Genomic DNA, 14,535 nt, shown 5'->3' on the forward strand with positions numbered 1-14,535 from the left:
TAACATGACAAGTATACCAAATACATCACCCCCAAAACTAATATAAGACAGCTAAGCCGGGTATGATGGTGCCAGTGATGGGCAAGTGCTCCCAGCACTCAGGAGGCAGAGGTAGGAGGATTTCCATGAGTTTGAGGCTAGTCTAGGACTATGCAGTGAGTTCCAGATCAGCCTAGGGGAAAAAAAAAAAAAAATAGAAGTTGCTAGTTGTGGTGTTCCTACAATCCCAGAAATTGAGGGGCCAAGACATGAAGGCAGATCAGGAGTTTGAGGCCAGCTTAGGCTACAGAGTGATACTCTACCAAGAAGAAACAAAACCACTGGGCTAGAGAGATGGTTTGGCAGTTAAGGCACTTGCCTATGAAGCCTAAGAACTCATGTTCGAATCTCCAGGTCCCACATAAACCAGAGGCACAGTGATGAAAGCACACAATGTTGCACATGCGCACAAGGAGGCACACATGTCTGGAGTTTGTTTGCAGTGGCTGGAAGCCCTGGCATACCCATTCTGTCTCAGGGTGGCCTCCAACTCATGGCAATCCTCCTACGTCTGCCTCCTGAGTGCTGGGATTAAAGGTGAGTGCCATCATGCCCAGCACTTTTTAAAGACTGTATTGATGAACTCTGAGCTTATTTCTTCTAGTTTTTTGTCATGGCGATAGACTTCTTACTTGCATGTATAATGCTTGACAATAAGGATTCCCCCTCACCCCCGAGGTAGGGTCTTTAGCCCAGGCTGACCTGGAATTCACTATGTTCTCAGGGTGGCCTCAAACTCAGTGATCCTCCTATCTCTGCCTCCAAGTGCTGGGATTAAAGGCATGCACTATCACACCCAGCACAATAAGGATTTTTCTCCTAATGTCTCTTCTTCAAACTTTAGTATACTATCCAAAAGAAGCTTTTGAATGAATTATATACTTTTAAATAGTGCTCAAGTGCTTCCACCCAGCTTTTAAATCTATGTGCAAACACTTGTCAAATAATTCCTCTTCTAGGTTTTTTTTAATGTTTAACACAAATAGAAAACAAAGAAAATTTCTATGATGTGTAATGTGTATATTTTAAGTTATAGTATGTATAATATGTCTATTTTTAAAAGATTTGAGGGCGAGAGAGAATAGTTACCAGGGTCTCTTGCCACTGCCAACTCCAGATACATGCAATACTTTGTGCACCTGGATTTACATGGGTACCTTTAACTGTTGTGTGATTTCTCCAGCTCTGTTGTACTATGTATGTATGTATGTATGTATGTATGTATGTATTTGAAATGGTAGTAGGTTATCCCAAATTTAGATACAGGTTGGTAACAGAGGTAGGTATTCTTTCTTTCAAAAAGAGTTCAGCCCAAGTTTACATATAAGTAGCAATAAAAACTGTTCTTAAGGCATTCATAGTTAAGTGAGAAAAGAGTTTTTTTTTTTTTCATTTGTTTTTCTTTCGAGGTAGGCTCACTCTTTTTTTAAAATAATTTTGCTTAATATCTTTTTTTAAAATTTTATTTATTTATCTATTTGAGAGCAACAGACAGAGAGAGAAAGACAGAGAGAGAGAGAGAGAGAGAATGGGCGCGCCAGGGCTTCCAGCCTCTGTAAACGAACTCCAGACACGTGCGCCCCCTTGTGCATCTGGCTAACATGGGACCTGGGGAACCGAGCCTCGAACCGGGGTCCTTAGGCTTCACAGGCAAGCACTTAACCACTAAGCCATCTCTCCAGCCCTAGGCTCTCACTCTTAAAGCAGGCTGACCTGTAGTCCCTGGCTGGCCTCAAACCCACAGCAGTACTACCTCTGCCTCCCGAGTGTTGGGAGTAAAGGCATGCAGCACCATGCCTGGCCAAAAGTTGTTTCTTTATGATGGTATATAAATTGCTTGGGTATGGGTTAGTCACAAACCACATATGTTGAATACAAATCTGACTAAAATACATGCCCCCGTATATAAAATCTTCAAACAAGAAATGGTAATTTTCCTTTACTGTAACAGAGAGCAGATGACTTCATTTCTTTTTCTGAGATTGCTCTGGCATGGTGGTAGTCTCTGGTTTCGGTGTTTTATTCACCTCAAAGTGTTGAGGGCTTTTTATTCTTTCAAAGCTATAGCATTCACTTTTGTCTTCAGAGGATACTGTTCTAGTGCTAACTAGATGAAAGCCTTCCTTTAATAAAGTGTCAATTAGTAAACCAAGGACATTTGTTCCATTGGCCAACTTTCGGTTATCAGGTTTTATGGAAATGTACCTGGAACACACAAAAATTGGAATTATAAACCATTCCTTTAATAACTGACAAACCTACACATACAAATTTATTTAGAACCTCAGATAAAGGTGTCATACCTTTTTTTTTTCCTTTTATTATTTACTTATTGACAAGGTGTACTGACAGTATCATGATCCTCCTGCCTCAACCTCCCAAGTGCTGGGATTAAGGTGTGTACTACCATGCCTAGTATTGTGTTTGGGGGGAAAAATGTGAGTCTGGTGTAGCCCACCCTAGCCTTACATTTACTATATAGCCAAGGATGATCTTCAACTTCTGATCTTCTTGCCTTTACCACTCAAGTGCTGGAATTACAGGCATATATCACCATGTCCAGATTTTATGCAGTGCTGAAGACTGGGCCCAGTATTGCATGCCTACAAGGCAGGGACTCTACCTACGAAGCCACATCTGCAGCCCCTTGAACAGATATTAATTTTATTTTCAAATCAAAATCAGTAAGTTTGGGTATTAAAAATAGGAGCCTTTAATTTTTTTTTTTATTGTTTATTTGCAAGGATAAAGAGAAAGAAAATGGGCACACTAGGGCCTCTTACCACTGCAGAACTCCAGATACATGAACCATTCTGTGCACCTGACCTACATGGATACTGAGGAATTGAACCCTGGCAGTCAGGCTTTGTTAGTAAGCACCATCTCACCATTAACCTTTGCACTTGGGAGGCTGAGTTACAAGGATCACTGTGACTTTGAGGCCAGCCTGACCTATAGTGAGTTTCAGGTCTGCCTGGGTTATACACAGTGAGACCTTGTCTAAATCCTTTTACTCTGTAAAAAAGAAAATAGAAGTCTTGCTGTGATTTCAAAAAGTCATCTCAATTCTACATTTAGAAATATCACCAACACTGTTGAAATTGAAGTTATTTTCTGGAGCAAACAATTTGAACAAATAACTAAATTGGCTTAAAATTTTTTATAGCATGTATCTTAGCTATTGCCAATATTTTGGCTTTAGGTTTGATTGAGTTATAATTGATTTGTTTCCATGAATATTTTATATATTTATAATTTTCTACCAGATCTAATTTTACCAATTATTAGGTCTGACATTATATTTTTATAACTTATTTTCTTATCAGATCAGTATTTTTTCATGTAAAAATTTAGACATTAAGACTCCACCTTATTGTCAGTTTTTATTCAGTAACTTCCTGTCATTGAAGAACAAAACTTGTCAGAAAACTTTCAAGGACTCGGACCTGAAAGGAGATGTCTCAGCAGTTAAAGGTGCTTATTTGCAAAGCCTGCCAATGCAGGATCAACAATTACAGTGACAAGGTATGCTGGTACACATACGTGTGCATGCATACATACATTAAAAAATTTTAAACTTGAAGACAGTGATGGCTTCATGGGTAAGAGCACTGAGTTTCATCCCCATCATTCATGTAAAAATCCAGGTGGGTGCTAGGGAGATGGCTCAGCAATTAAAAATACTTGCTTGCAAAGCCTGTCAACCCAGGATCAATTCCCTAGCCACCCACTAATGCTAGAAGGGTGTTCACTCCAGTAGCAAGTGACCTATGTGTGCACATGCACGCCACATAAGCCTGCAACCTCAACACTGAGGGGGATGTGGAGAATCACTGTTCAGCCAGTCTCACTTGGAAAAAAAAAAAAAGAGCTCTAGGTTCAGGGAGAGCCTGTCTCAAGGATAGAAGGCTGAAAAAGCAATAAAAGATTGCTAGCATTCTCCTCTGGCATCTGTACATATTCCTGTGGTGGATATGCAACTGGACACACCAAAAAGAAATTGCAATGAAAATAGCAATTCTCTATTCCCTAAGCAACTCCACAAACCCAAACCACCTAATTCCAGAAAACTATGCCATTGTAACATATCTGTATAGATGTAACCCTAATACTCCTTGCCTGTCTGCCATCGGGATGTTTTGATTTGTGCTTCCCATTGTTTATGCATGAGATATAAAGACATTAGTTCAAGCAGACACCTAAACTGTCTATAGTTTCATGAGGCAACAAAGATGGTTGAACACATTTCGAACCTTTTAATGATCATGAAACAGAGGTCACTGTAAATCATACTTAAGAATTCATTCCATGCAAAGAAACCAATAGCAAAGTCTAAGAATTATTAAGTACAATGCACATCTCAAAAATGTTTATTTTTTGATACAAATTTTTAACATCAGTAGGTAATATCATATAACCAAGTCCAAGATCTTTCTTACATAGTCTAAAAGCACTTGTCAGAAAGGTACAGAATATCTCATAATTATTAAGATACAAATAGTAAATCATAGTTGGTAGCAAAGTGGAATGTACTGGCAATAAACCATTGAACAAAAGTATTTGATTACCACTATAAAGTGTATATCAAGGCACAAGAAAAAGATGGAATAAAAGAAACCAATGGAAAATAGAAAATCTAAATTTCTTTTAGTGTTGAGGACAGAACCCGTGGATATTCCCAGCCCTTATTTTTAAAACATATTTGAGAGAGAGAAAGAGAAAATGAATGCTAGGGCCTCTTGCCACTGCAAACTAACTCCAGATGCAAGTGCCCTTTTGTGCATCTGGCTTCTATGCTAGTTTTGTTATTGTTGTTATCTTGTTTTTGAATACTTTATTTATTTACTTGAGAGAGAGAGAATGGGTACACCAGGGCCTCCAGCCACTGAAAACTAACTCCAGATGCATGTGCCACCTTGTGCATCTGGCTTATGTGGGTACTGGGGAATTGAGCTTGGGTCCTTAGGCTTTGCAGGCAAGTGCCTTAACCACTAAGTCATCTCTCCAGCCCCTAAGCTAGTTTTAAATAAGGCCAAATAAATGCTACAAAAGTGAATTTAGAATTCTGTACCCAAAACTTGAACTTGATAATCTGCTAAACATAAATGGCCATCTGAAGGATATAAACTGGGTATTTCTAGTACTATGAACTTGAAAACTTATTAACTTGCTAGGTAAATAAGACTTTAGAGTGGTAAATCATACTGGTAAAGCATTCTGAATAAATGTGATGATACGCCAGGCTATTAGAACCCATCCAGGCTTATTCTACTGTTTCCACTGTCCAAAAATATTTGAATAGATAGATTCAGATCAAGGAGTGAGCAGAAGAAAAAAAAAAAAAAATTAGGCAATTATATAATCAAAAGTGGGCCTTTTTAAGGCCAGGGTTTTTACACAATCACTACAAATCTATATGTACTTTACTTAGACTTTATGTCTATTTTGAAACTGGCACTGTATTTTAAAAACTCATAAAGGATGAAAAAAATTCTGAATTTGAAACAACTGAAAAGAATACCATATGGTAGTTGGACATGACAAAACACACCTGTAATCCTAGCACTTAGGAGGTAGAGGCAAGCCCAGGAGGCATTCAAAGTTAGCCTGGGTCCCAAGAAACTATCTTGAAAAAAAAAAAAAAAAACAAAACAAAACTTAATAGCTGGTCTTTTAATTATCTATTATGAAAATTTAGATATGCCTTTTTCATGTTTAGATGTCAAAAACCTGTGCTGCTAATAAGAATTTAACCAATTTCAGTTTCTAATCTTGTTGCTTTCTCAAAGCATAATTTTAGAAGAGCATACAGCATTTCCAAGACATCTTTACCTAGAAGGTTTCTTCCTAAACTCAATGAGCATTTTTCCTTAGGTTTCTAATTTTTTGAAATCGGATGTCAAGAGAGGTTATCATTTAATCAAATTATAAAACAAAATTTTATTCTCTTAATTATGTACATCATCAATGGACATAAAGTATACAGTTAAAACAGTTTAATGAAGAATCAGATCCTCTCTACAACCAGCTTATTAATGTGACTGGTATGCAATCTCTTTGAAAGACCAGGAAACCAAGTATAAATCTTACATGTTGTCATAATGGTATCTTTTCCCTGATGGCTACTGCTCAAGTTAAGGAAGAACTCTGAAATGTCTCATCTTCACCCTCCAAAAGTGATTTTCTTTTAAATGCTATGAACAAAGAACACACGCCAGCTGTTTCCTCTGAAAAATTAAAACCAGCTTTCAGAGTTGATATAAAACTAATGGTAGGAAAGCATTAAGACATTTTTTAAGCAGAGGACAGGGGAGTTATATCTCTGACTGCAGGGCAGAAATCAGTCCTGAGATCCAGCCAAGAACAAAGGGTAGACAAGTACACGACTGATTCAGGAGCAGCTATCCTTACCAACAGGACAGACTAGCCCCACATTCTAAGTAGTGTGAAAGTCAAGGATATAACAGAATATTAAATTTCCTTTGAGATATATCTGCCTTTACGGATGCTTAAATCAGCAAACTTAAGTACTGTAAAAAAAAAGTGTTTAAGGAAATCAGGTGAAATTATTGAACCTTTTTCAGTATGTAAGCCACTAAAAGAATCTCTTTAAAAATATATGGTGACTCATTTCTAAGCTAAAGTCATTAGCAATGAAATATAAATAACCTATAAACTTGAAAGACCACAGTCCCCCTTTTCCCTGGGTAATCTTGGTTTATTCTAGTTCACACATACAGGGATACTGTCCTATAATATACTCAGTCTCAAGTGTTCAAGTTTAGAAAATAAAACTCCACTAGTTATCCCAAAACATTAGTCTAAACACTTTTTTTCCCAAGACAAGTTTCAGGTACAAGGAACTTTCAATCTTGAGAGAATGTTAGAAATTGGAACAGAGGAGAGATGCTTCAGAGTACAAAATACCTGACTCCAGTCTGGTTATCAGTAGTGCCGTCAGTGCCACAATAGAAAACCAGGTCATGGTAAGAAGGTCTTTCTGGAGGCAGTGGAAGTAAAGTTGTCTGAGGAGAGAAAGAATTACCACTCCAGGAAGGTGTTGTTCGATGTTCTATGAACACTGTAATCCTTCCAGTTAGCATCTCAATTGTTTTGCTGCAAGAGCCAAATACTCTGAAGAAAGCTTGAGTGTTCCGATTTAGGAAATGCACCTCCAGGACAGCAGGTCTTGATTGTAGCTGGTGTTGGTTTAAGAGATCAATCAGAGAGTCAAGTTCATAGAAAAGAGCCTCTCTCTGAAGCCTAAGATAGTCTGAAAAGTCAGAGGGTAATAAAAGCTGGTGATTTCTCAAAAAGTCCATGATGAAACTAAATAAAACACCATCTCTATCCACAAAAATCTGGTCACCGACCATTTTGAATTCTTGGTCTCTGCCATCTAACATGCGTGCCAACCGAGAAGCAGGAAATTGCTTTATGGTAGAAAGCCTTGTTGTGAATATCTTCCCTCCCACATTCAAAGTGACCAATTCTTGACTACTCATGCTTCCCTAACTTCAAACTAAAAGTTACAAACCATCAGTCTCATACTCATGAAGAATGTGAGCCTACTACCAGAAATGTTTTTTATAAATGAGTAAGAAACAGAGGGAAGTGAAGAATTAAAAAAAAAAAAACAAGACCTAAATGTCCAGGTAACTACTGTTATGACAAATAGTGTATCCATAGCAGTGTTTGCAAATTAGAGTTGCTTGGGAACTTGCAGCATACAAAATAGAAAAGCCGAAGGAGGTGAAACTGAGTAGAATAAGGAAAAGTGCTAACACAGCTGATGATTTATTTCAAATCTTTCCTGTAACAAATTTTAAAAAAAGTTGGGGACTGAGTATAGTTCAGGAGTAGAGTAGAGTACTTGCCTAGCATGTCTAAGACCCTAACTTTTATACCCAGCACTGAAAAAAACAAAAATTCTACAAGAAACCCCTAGTTTAAATATATGTAAAACACAAATAACAAAAAAATAACTAGGAGCAGTTGAGCACTTTCCTTCTTCAGATGTATTTACTGATCCCTCCCAGCAGAGGTTAGATTTATAGAGAAATACCATCTAGGTTTCTTATAATCCTTTTAGCAATTTAGTGGATAAATCATGTATTCTGTTAAGAATGTTGCAGCCGTTACCTCACCTAGTAGACTCTTCTCAGCTAAAAGGGTTATTTTTTCCATACTTTAAAATTTAGTTGCCTTATTTTTTCCTGTCAATGCTTACCTTAAACAAATTAAAGGCACTGTTTGCCAAAATTCTTTTTCCATAACAGAAATAAGGTAAACTAAGAAGTTTCTTTTTTTGTTTTGTTTTGTTTTTCAAGGTAAGGTCTCACTCTAGCCCAGGCTGAACCTGTAATTCACTATGTAGTTTCAGGGTGGCCTCAAACTCATGGCAACCCTCCTACCTCTGCCTCCCAAGTGCTGGGACTACAGGCATGTACCACCACCACTACACCCAAGTAAAAAGCAGTTTTGAAATGTTCACTTTTGTTTTAATCTAAATTTGAAGCAAGGTGAGAAAATTAACTATTTGTGTTCTCTGGGCTTTATCTCATGTAAGCCAACAGAACAGCATCCATATTCAGCAAATTTACACTTGACAGTAGTTAACAAATTGTCCCATCTATGTCAGTCTAGCCTGAACTGCTCCTGAAGTTCTGTAAACCAGTGAATAGATTTGGTTGTGCAGCTGCTGGGATACTTCAGAACATCACAACCATAACACTTAGCTGCCAGTGAAAAGGGGCTTTCCCACTTCCTGCCCTTGCCATAACAGTTCTATCACCTTTGGTAAAGATTCCACAAAAACAAATCAGCGCTGGAATCCCAGCACTGAGGAGGCTGAGGTAGGAGGACTGCCATGAGTTCAAGGCCAGGCTAAGTAGCAAAACCTTGTTAAAAAGGAGGAAGAGATTTTGTTTACCTAGTACTAAGATTTACATTTTGTTAGGAAAGAAATCAACCCTCTACAAACTTATATTCATATTCTTTCCTTTTCATTTTAGAATACCCACTGTCAAAACAGTTGCTTTCCTAGTGTCTACATGCTTGAAAGACAATCACCATGACATTACCTACCTCATTGATGCAATGTTAGAGCAGGTATTGAGATGGGATTTCACTATGTTGCCCAGGCTGATATCAAAAGTCCCAGGCACAAGAGACCACTGGCTCACCATTCAGAATAGCTTGGATTGCAAGTACACTCACATCTCATTTTTATCACAGCACCAAACCCAGCCAATATTGAAGGGAGGACATTTATTTAAAAAAGGGAAAACTTGGAATAGTACTACAAAATTTTACTTGTATCATTATGCTTCCTCATCTGAATAGCATTTATTTTTGAAAAGAATACCTTTGGAAGAAAAAAAACTGAACTCTCAAACATCTCTAACCATCTTATCAAAAACCAGAAGTGCATAGTTGATATTTTATAATAGTTTATATTTGCACACAAATTCTGCCACATTGTTCAGCACTACCAAACTAAAATTCTTGATTCTTTCACTGATAATGAAAAACCCATCTGCCATTTGTTCCCAGTAAAAAACTGATTGTTCTACCAAATCAGCTGATGTAGTCAGGTACAAACTAAGGTTTGAAAGATGGTCTTTCCAGATTAGTAGTTCATCAAATAAAGAGCATTCTAGGAATATGGTAGGACCGAAGAAAATGAGGAGGCCAAGCAGAAGAACTACAAAAACTAAGTGATAGGAGCTTGAGGGAATCTTACTAATGAATGTGCCAGTGTCCTGAGGCAAAGAGAGTTTATCCACATCCACTAGTTTTATGTCTTCCCACTGACTGGTATCAAAGTTCTTCATTAAAGGGCTTGTGGGCAAATTAGAAGGTGGCAAAGGAGTTTCCTTGATTACTTTGATTTTCTCCCTGAACTCTTGCATCTGTTGCAAAAATACAATGGGTTCTGACACATCTTTGAAAGCCTCAGCAATGTTAAAGGCCATCCGTTGCTCCTGTAGAATAGTGTTGAGTTTGTTGATTTCTGGGTCATAGGCCTGCATAACTGCAAGCTTCATGGTCTCAAAGTCAGACAAGATTTCATTCTTCTTTTGATCCAATGTGTGTTGTAACTTCTCAAAAAATTCTTTCACTTTATCAGAATCTTTAGTCAGCAACTGTAGGGACTTCCTCTTGTTAGTTTCCAACATATCCAAGCGAGAAAGCGCATCACCCCGACGCCAGGTCTCAAAGCTCTGAAAGAGGGACTCAAAAGCAACCCTTTCCTGAGCATAGGCATCTTCAATAGAACAGAAGACATGCTTGGTGTGGTCCCCACGTGTGGCACAGATCCCACAAATTAGTTGCATATCAGTTAGGCAGAAAATGTTGAGAGGCTGCCCCAAGTGTCCTTTGCACACTGGCATTTTGGGAGAGATCTTGATTTTGTTATATTTCTCCACAATACCCTTAAGAGAGTAATTAACCTGCAGGCTAGTAACTCCAGTAGCTGAAGTTTCTTTACGGCAGGTGGGGCACTTGAATGGAGATGGTCTCCACAATGAATTCCGCACATTTCCCTCTAAGAGACCTTCTAAGCATTTTTTGCAGAAGTTGTGTGAGCAGGGCAAAACCCGAGGGTCATCAAACAAACTGCAACAAATTGGGCATGTAAGATCTTCTTCAAGCAGCTCCATCACATCCTACCACAGAGAAAGAAACATTTTATTTAACTTTTAAGTAACACTCCCTTTAAGTAACACTCAAATAACTACAAAAAAACTACCTCCATATTAAAATGACCTGTTACTGAAATAATCAAAGGATATAAGAAGTAACTTTGGGAAGGGAATGTACACCAAAGCAGAATTATCCATGAGGACAAGAACACACTCCTTAATAGGGCACTCTGTACACAAGGCCTTTGTGTGGGCTTTCCAACAACAGCCATTGGCTAAAACAGGGTTAGGACTAGGACAACTGCAAGCTGAGCCAACAGGACCCAACGATTGTTTTAAAACAGCTCACTACTAGATGTCAGAAACAAAGCTTCTCAGTGTGTGCAACAGAAGGAGCTCTTTACTTTGGGCCCACAGACATTAAATGGTGCTGTTTCAAAGGAAGAAACAGACAATATAAGCTCAAGCATGCATTTTCATGCAGACTTTTATAGGGAATTGGTGCTTTAATTTTTCAATTTTAAAGGCAAGACTACAATTATTAGAGCTGGGCGTGGTGGCACACACCTTTAATCTCAGCAGTTGGGAGGCAGAGGTGCGAGGATCACCCAGAGACTACATGGTGAATTCCAGGTCAGCCTGAGCTAGAGTAAGATCCTACCTTAAAAAAAAAAAAAAAAAAGATATAAAAAGCACAAGAGTTATAATTCAGTCTTGCCTAACGAATTAAATGAGTTGGTTTGGGGTTTTGTTTTGTGAGTTTTTTTTTTTTAATTTTTATTTATTTATTTGAGAGCGACAGACACAGAGAGAAAGACAGATAGAGGGAGAGAGAGAATGGGCACGCCAGGGCTTCCAGCCTCTGCAAACGAACTCCAGACGCGTGCGCCCACTTGTGCATCTGGCTAACGTGGGACCTGGGGAACCAAGCCTCGAACCGGGGTCCTTAGGCTTCACAGGCAAGCGCTTAACCGCTAAGCCATCTCTCCAGCCCATTGTGAGTTATTTTTAAACCAGCAGAATAGCAATCAAAGCTATCCTGTGTTCTCTACAGTACCAATTCTCATCTGTGATGGGCAGAAACCTAGGTGTCCCTTTCAAAGAATTGATGAGGCCAAAACTATTTTCATATTTATGAACAATGTTGGCATTTGTATCAACAGTGTAAAAGCAATGGTAGGTAGACACTGCTGGCACTTTAACAGGAATCAAGCAAGACAGTAAGAAGTGCTGAATCATCCTACTATTCAGTATTTCAATACCACACACCTAAAAAGTGGGGTGAAGGATGGGCAGCCATTTTTAATTAAACGTGTTCTTAGCCAGGTAAGGCGGCACATACCTGGAAACCCAACACTCAGCAAGGTGGTTTTTAATAGTAAGTTCACACAAAAGTACTTCTTCACCCTATTAGATGTTGTCTGGAGGCAACTAATCAGAAAATGAATAAAATGAGCTGTGGCTGGAACAATAGTTCTTTCTGTGAAGTGCTTTCCTTACAAGCATGTAAGTTTGGTCCATTTGGTGGCACATGTCTATAATCCCAGTGATGGGAAAATGAAGACAAGAGGATCCCTGGGACTTGCTAGGCAGTCTAGCCTAACTAGTGAGCTCCAGACCTGCCTTGACCTAGGCGTGGCAGCACACAACTTTTAATCCCAGCATTTAGGACTATCATAAGTTCAAGGCCAGCCTGAAACTACTTAGTGAGTTCCAGGTCAACCAGAGCTAGGAGACACTATCTTGGGGGACAGGAAAAAAAGAACATACCAGCCTTGACTGGCAGTGTTCCTGAGAATGACACCAGAAGATGTCCTCTGGCCCTCACACATGCATCCACAAACACCACCATATGCACATACACACAAATGATCATGTTACTTCAAGTATTTCTTTTATTTTTTTTTTAAAAAGTTTTCATCTTTTTTTAATATTTTATTTTTATTTATTTATTTTGACAGAGAAAAAGGGAGGGAGAGAAAGAGAAGGTGCATGCCAGGGCTTCTAGCCCTGCAAACGAACTCCAGACACATGCGTCCTCTTGTGCATCTGGCTAACGTGAGTCCTGGGGAATTGAACCTGGGTCCTTTGGCCTTGCAGGCAAACACCTTAACCATCCCTCCAGCCCTTCAAGTATTTCTTGCCAATGAGAAAGCTGGGTTTTTAAGTGAAAATTACAATTTTGCAAAATGTAGTTGCTACTTGTAATCTTGGTAACTTCCCATTAAGGGCTTCTCTGATGAATAAGAAGCAATAAACTTGGGGGCTATTTGGGGAAAATACCAGATAATGAAATGTCAATATTTAGAGATCTGCATCATATAATGAACTAATATTTTTCCAAGTCACTAATGCATGTTTTATATATATATCACTGATAGGTGGAAAATTTATTAAAAGTACAAGAAAGGGCTAGAGTGAACCTCAGTGATAGAGTGTTTGTCTAGCCTAAAAAGGCCCAGAGTTTAATCCCCAAACTGCACAAGTAGAAATAAAGAAGTACAAGATTAATAGGCTTATCAGTCTTCTATCAACTATTCAGGGCTGGGAGTATAGCTCAATAGTAGAAAGCACGCTTAGCCTTAGAATCAATCCCCAATGCAATACCCTTCACAACTCCCCAAGACAGAGCTCGAAGTATATAAAGGCATGCCATTTTTCTCACAATTTTGTTTTGGGATCATTTGCAAACATGTGATGGGTTTATCAGTTTTTTGGGTTTTGTTTTTTTTTTTTTAGTTAAACCCAATAGACTGGCCTCTTTTTTTTTAATGTGGGCGAGCAAGAGCGAGCTAGCAAAGGGGGGGATGGCACGTCAGGGCCTCCACTCAGTAATCAAACTCCAGACACACGTGCCATCTGGTGTGTATGTGCGATCTTGTGCATCTGGCATAGGTGGAAGCTGAAGAGTCGAACATGGGCCCTCAGGCTTCACAGGCAAGCGCCTTAACTGCTAAGCCATCTCTCCAGTCCCAGTCTTATTTTAAGTAACTTTTAAGTCTTCAGGTCTAATTTCTAATACAGAAAGTAACTATAGATGGTATACTTACACACACAGCTCTTGGGGTCCTTGGTCTTTAAAGGTGTTTGTTGCTTCCTTATGGTAGAGAATAATATTTTTCAGTTGCAAGTTTATTTTTAATGTGTACTTATCCCCAAAACAATACTCAGTATTTCTTTATTCAGTTTACTTAAAAAAATATAAACCACATTACCACCAAAGTAATAAAACATGACTTAAGCCAGGCGTGGTGGCACATGCCTTTAATCCCAGTACTCAGGAGGCAGAGGTAGAAGGATTGCCATGAGTTTGAGGCCACCTTGAGACTCCATAGTGAATTCCAGGTCAGCCTGGGCTAGAGTGAGATCCTACCTCGAAGAACCAAAAAAAAAAAAAAAAATGACTTAATGTCCTATAAGCCATCCTATAAACAATTTGAGGTCGAGTGCTAGGGATTAAACCCAGTTTTGTGTATGCTAACCCTGCCTCCCAATCAGTTGTCTTCCCCCCACCTCATTCCAACCTCACTCTCAAGAAATCACCATATTGACCCCATACTTAGTGTGAACACCCCACTGACATAGTACACTACAGCCCAAAACTCCTGGATTCAAGTGACCTTCCTGCATCAGCCTTCTCCCAAGTAGCTAGGACTACAAGCTTGTACCACCATACCAACACAGTAAATAATATTTTTAAGGGCAACTTTTTGGTAAATGTTTTTGAAATATTTCATTTTTATTTATTTATTTGAGAGAGATACAGAAATGGGCAGGTACAGAGAGAGAATGGGGGCGCCAGGGCCTCAAGTCATTGCAAACGAACTCCAGATGTGTGCGCCCCCTT

At 38.9% G+C, this 14,535-nt stretch overlaps 2 protein-coding genes across 3 annotated transcripts in view; both read right to left on the minus strand.

Annotated features, from left to right (window-relative positions):
* Window positions 1-1,772: 1,772 nt before the first annotated feature.
* On the minus strand, window positions 1,773-9,169 carry Kcnrg (potassium channel regulator). The gene is made up of 2 exons (XM_045154194.1): window positions 6,967-9,169; window positions 1,773-2,244 (listed from the first exon to the last, which is right to left on the minus strand). The coding sequence occupies exons 1-2, from the start codon at window positions 7,542-7,544 to the stop codon at window positions 2,004-2,006; spliced, it is 819 nt and encodes a 272-aa protein (XP_045010129.1). The 5' UTR covers window positions 7,545-9,169; the 3' UTR covers window positions 1,773-2,003.
* Window positions 9,170-9,294: 125 nt separating this feature from the next.
* Window positions 9,295-14,535, minus strand: part of Trim13 (tripartite motif containing 13) — a 50,180-nt gene continuing 44,939 nt past the window's right edge. For both annotated transcript variants that reach the window (XM_045154193.1, XM_004659876.2), the window contains exons 3-4: window positions 13,739-13,785; window positions 9,295-10,712 (exon numbers count right to left, since the gene is read on the minus strand). In XM_045154193.1, the coding sequence (XP_045010128.1) occupies window positions 9,483-10,706 (1,224 nt within the window). In that variant the 5' untranslated portion in view covers window positions 10,707-10,712; window positions 13,739-13,785 and the 3' untranslated portion in view covers window positions 9,295-9,482. The remainder of the gene's footprint in view (window positions 10,713-13,738; window positions 13,786-14,535) is intronic.

The sequence above is a fragment of the Jaculus jaculus genome, chromosome 7 (genome assembly GCF_020740685.1).
Source record: "Jaculus jaculus isolate mJacJac1 chromosome 7, mJacJac1.mat.Y.cur, whole genome shotgun sequence".
NCBI classification, from domain to species: Eukaryota; Metazoa; Chordata; class Mammalia; order Rodentia; family Dipodidae; genus Jaculus; species Jaculus jaculus.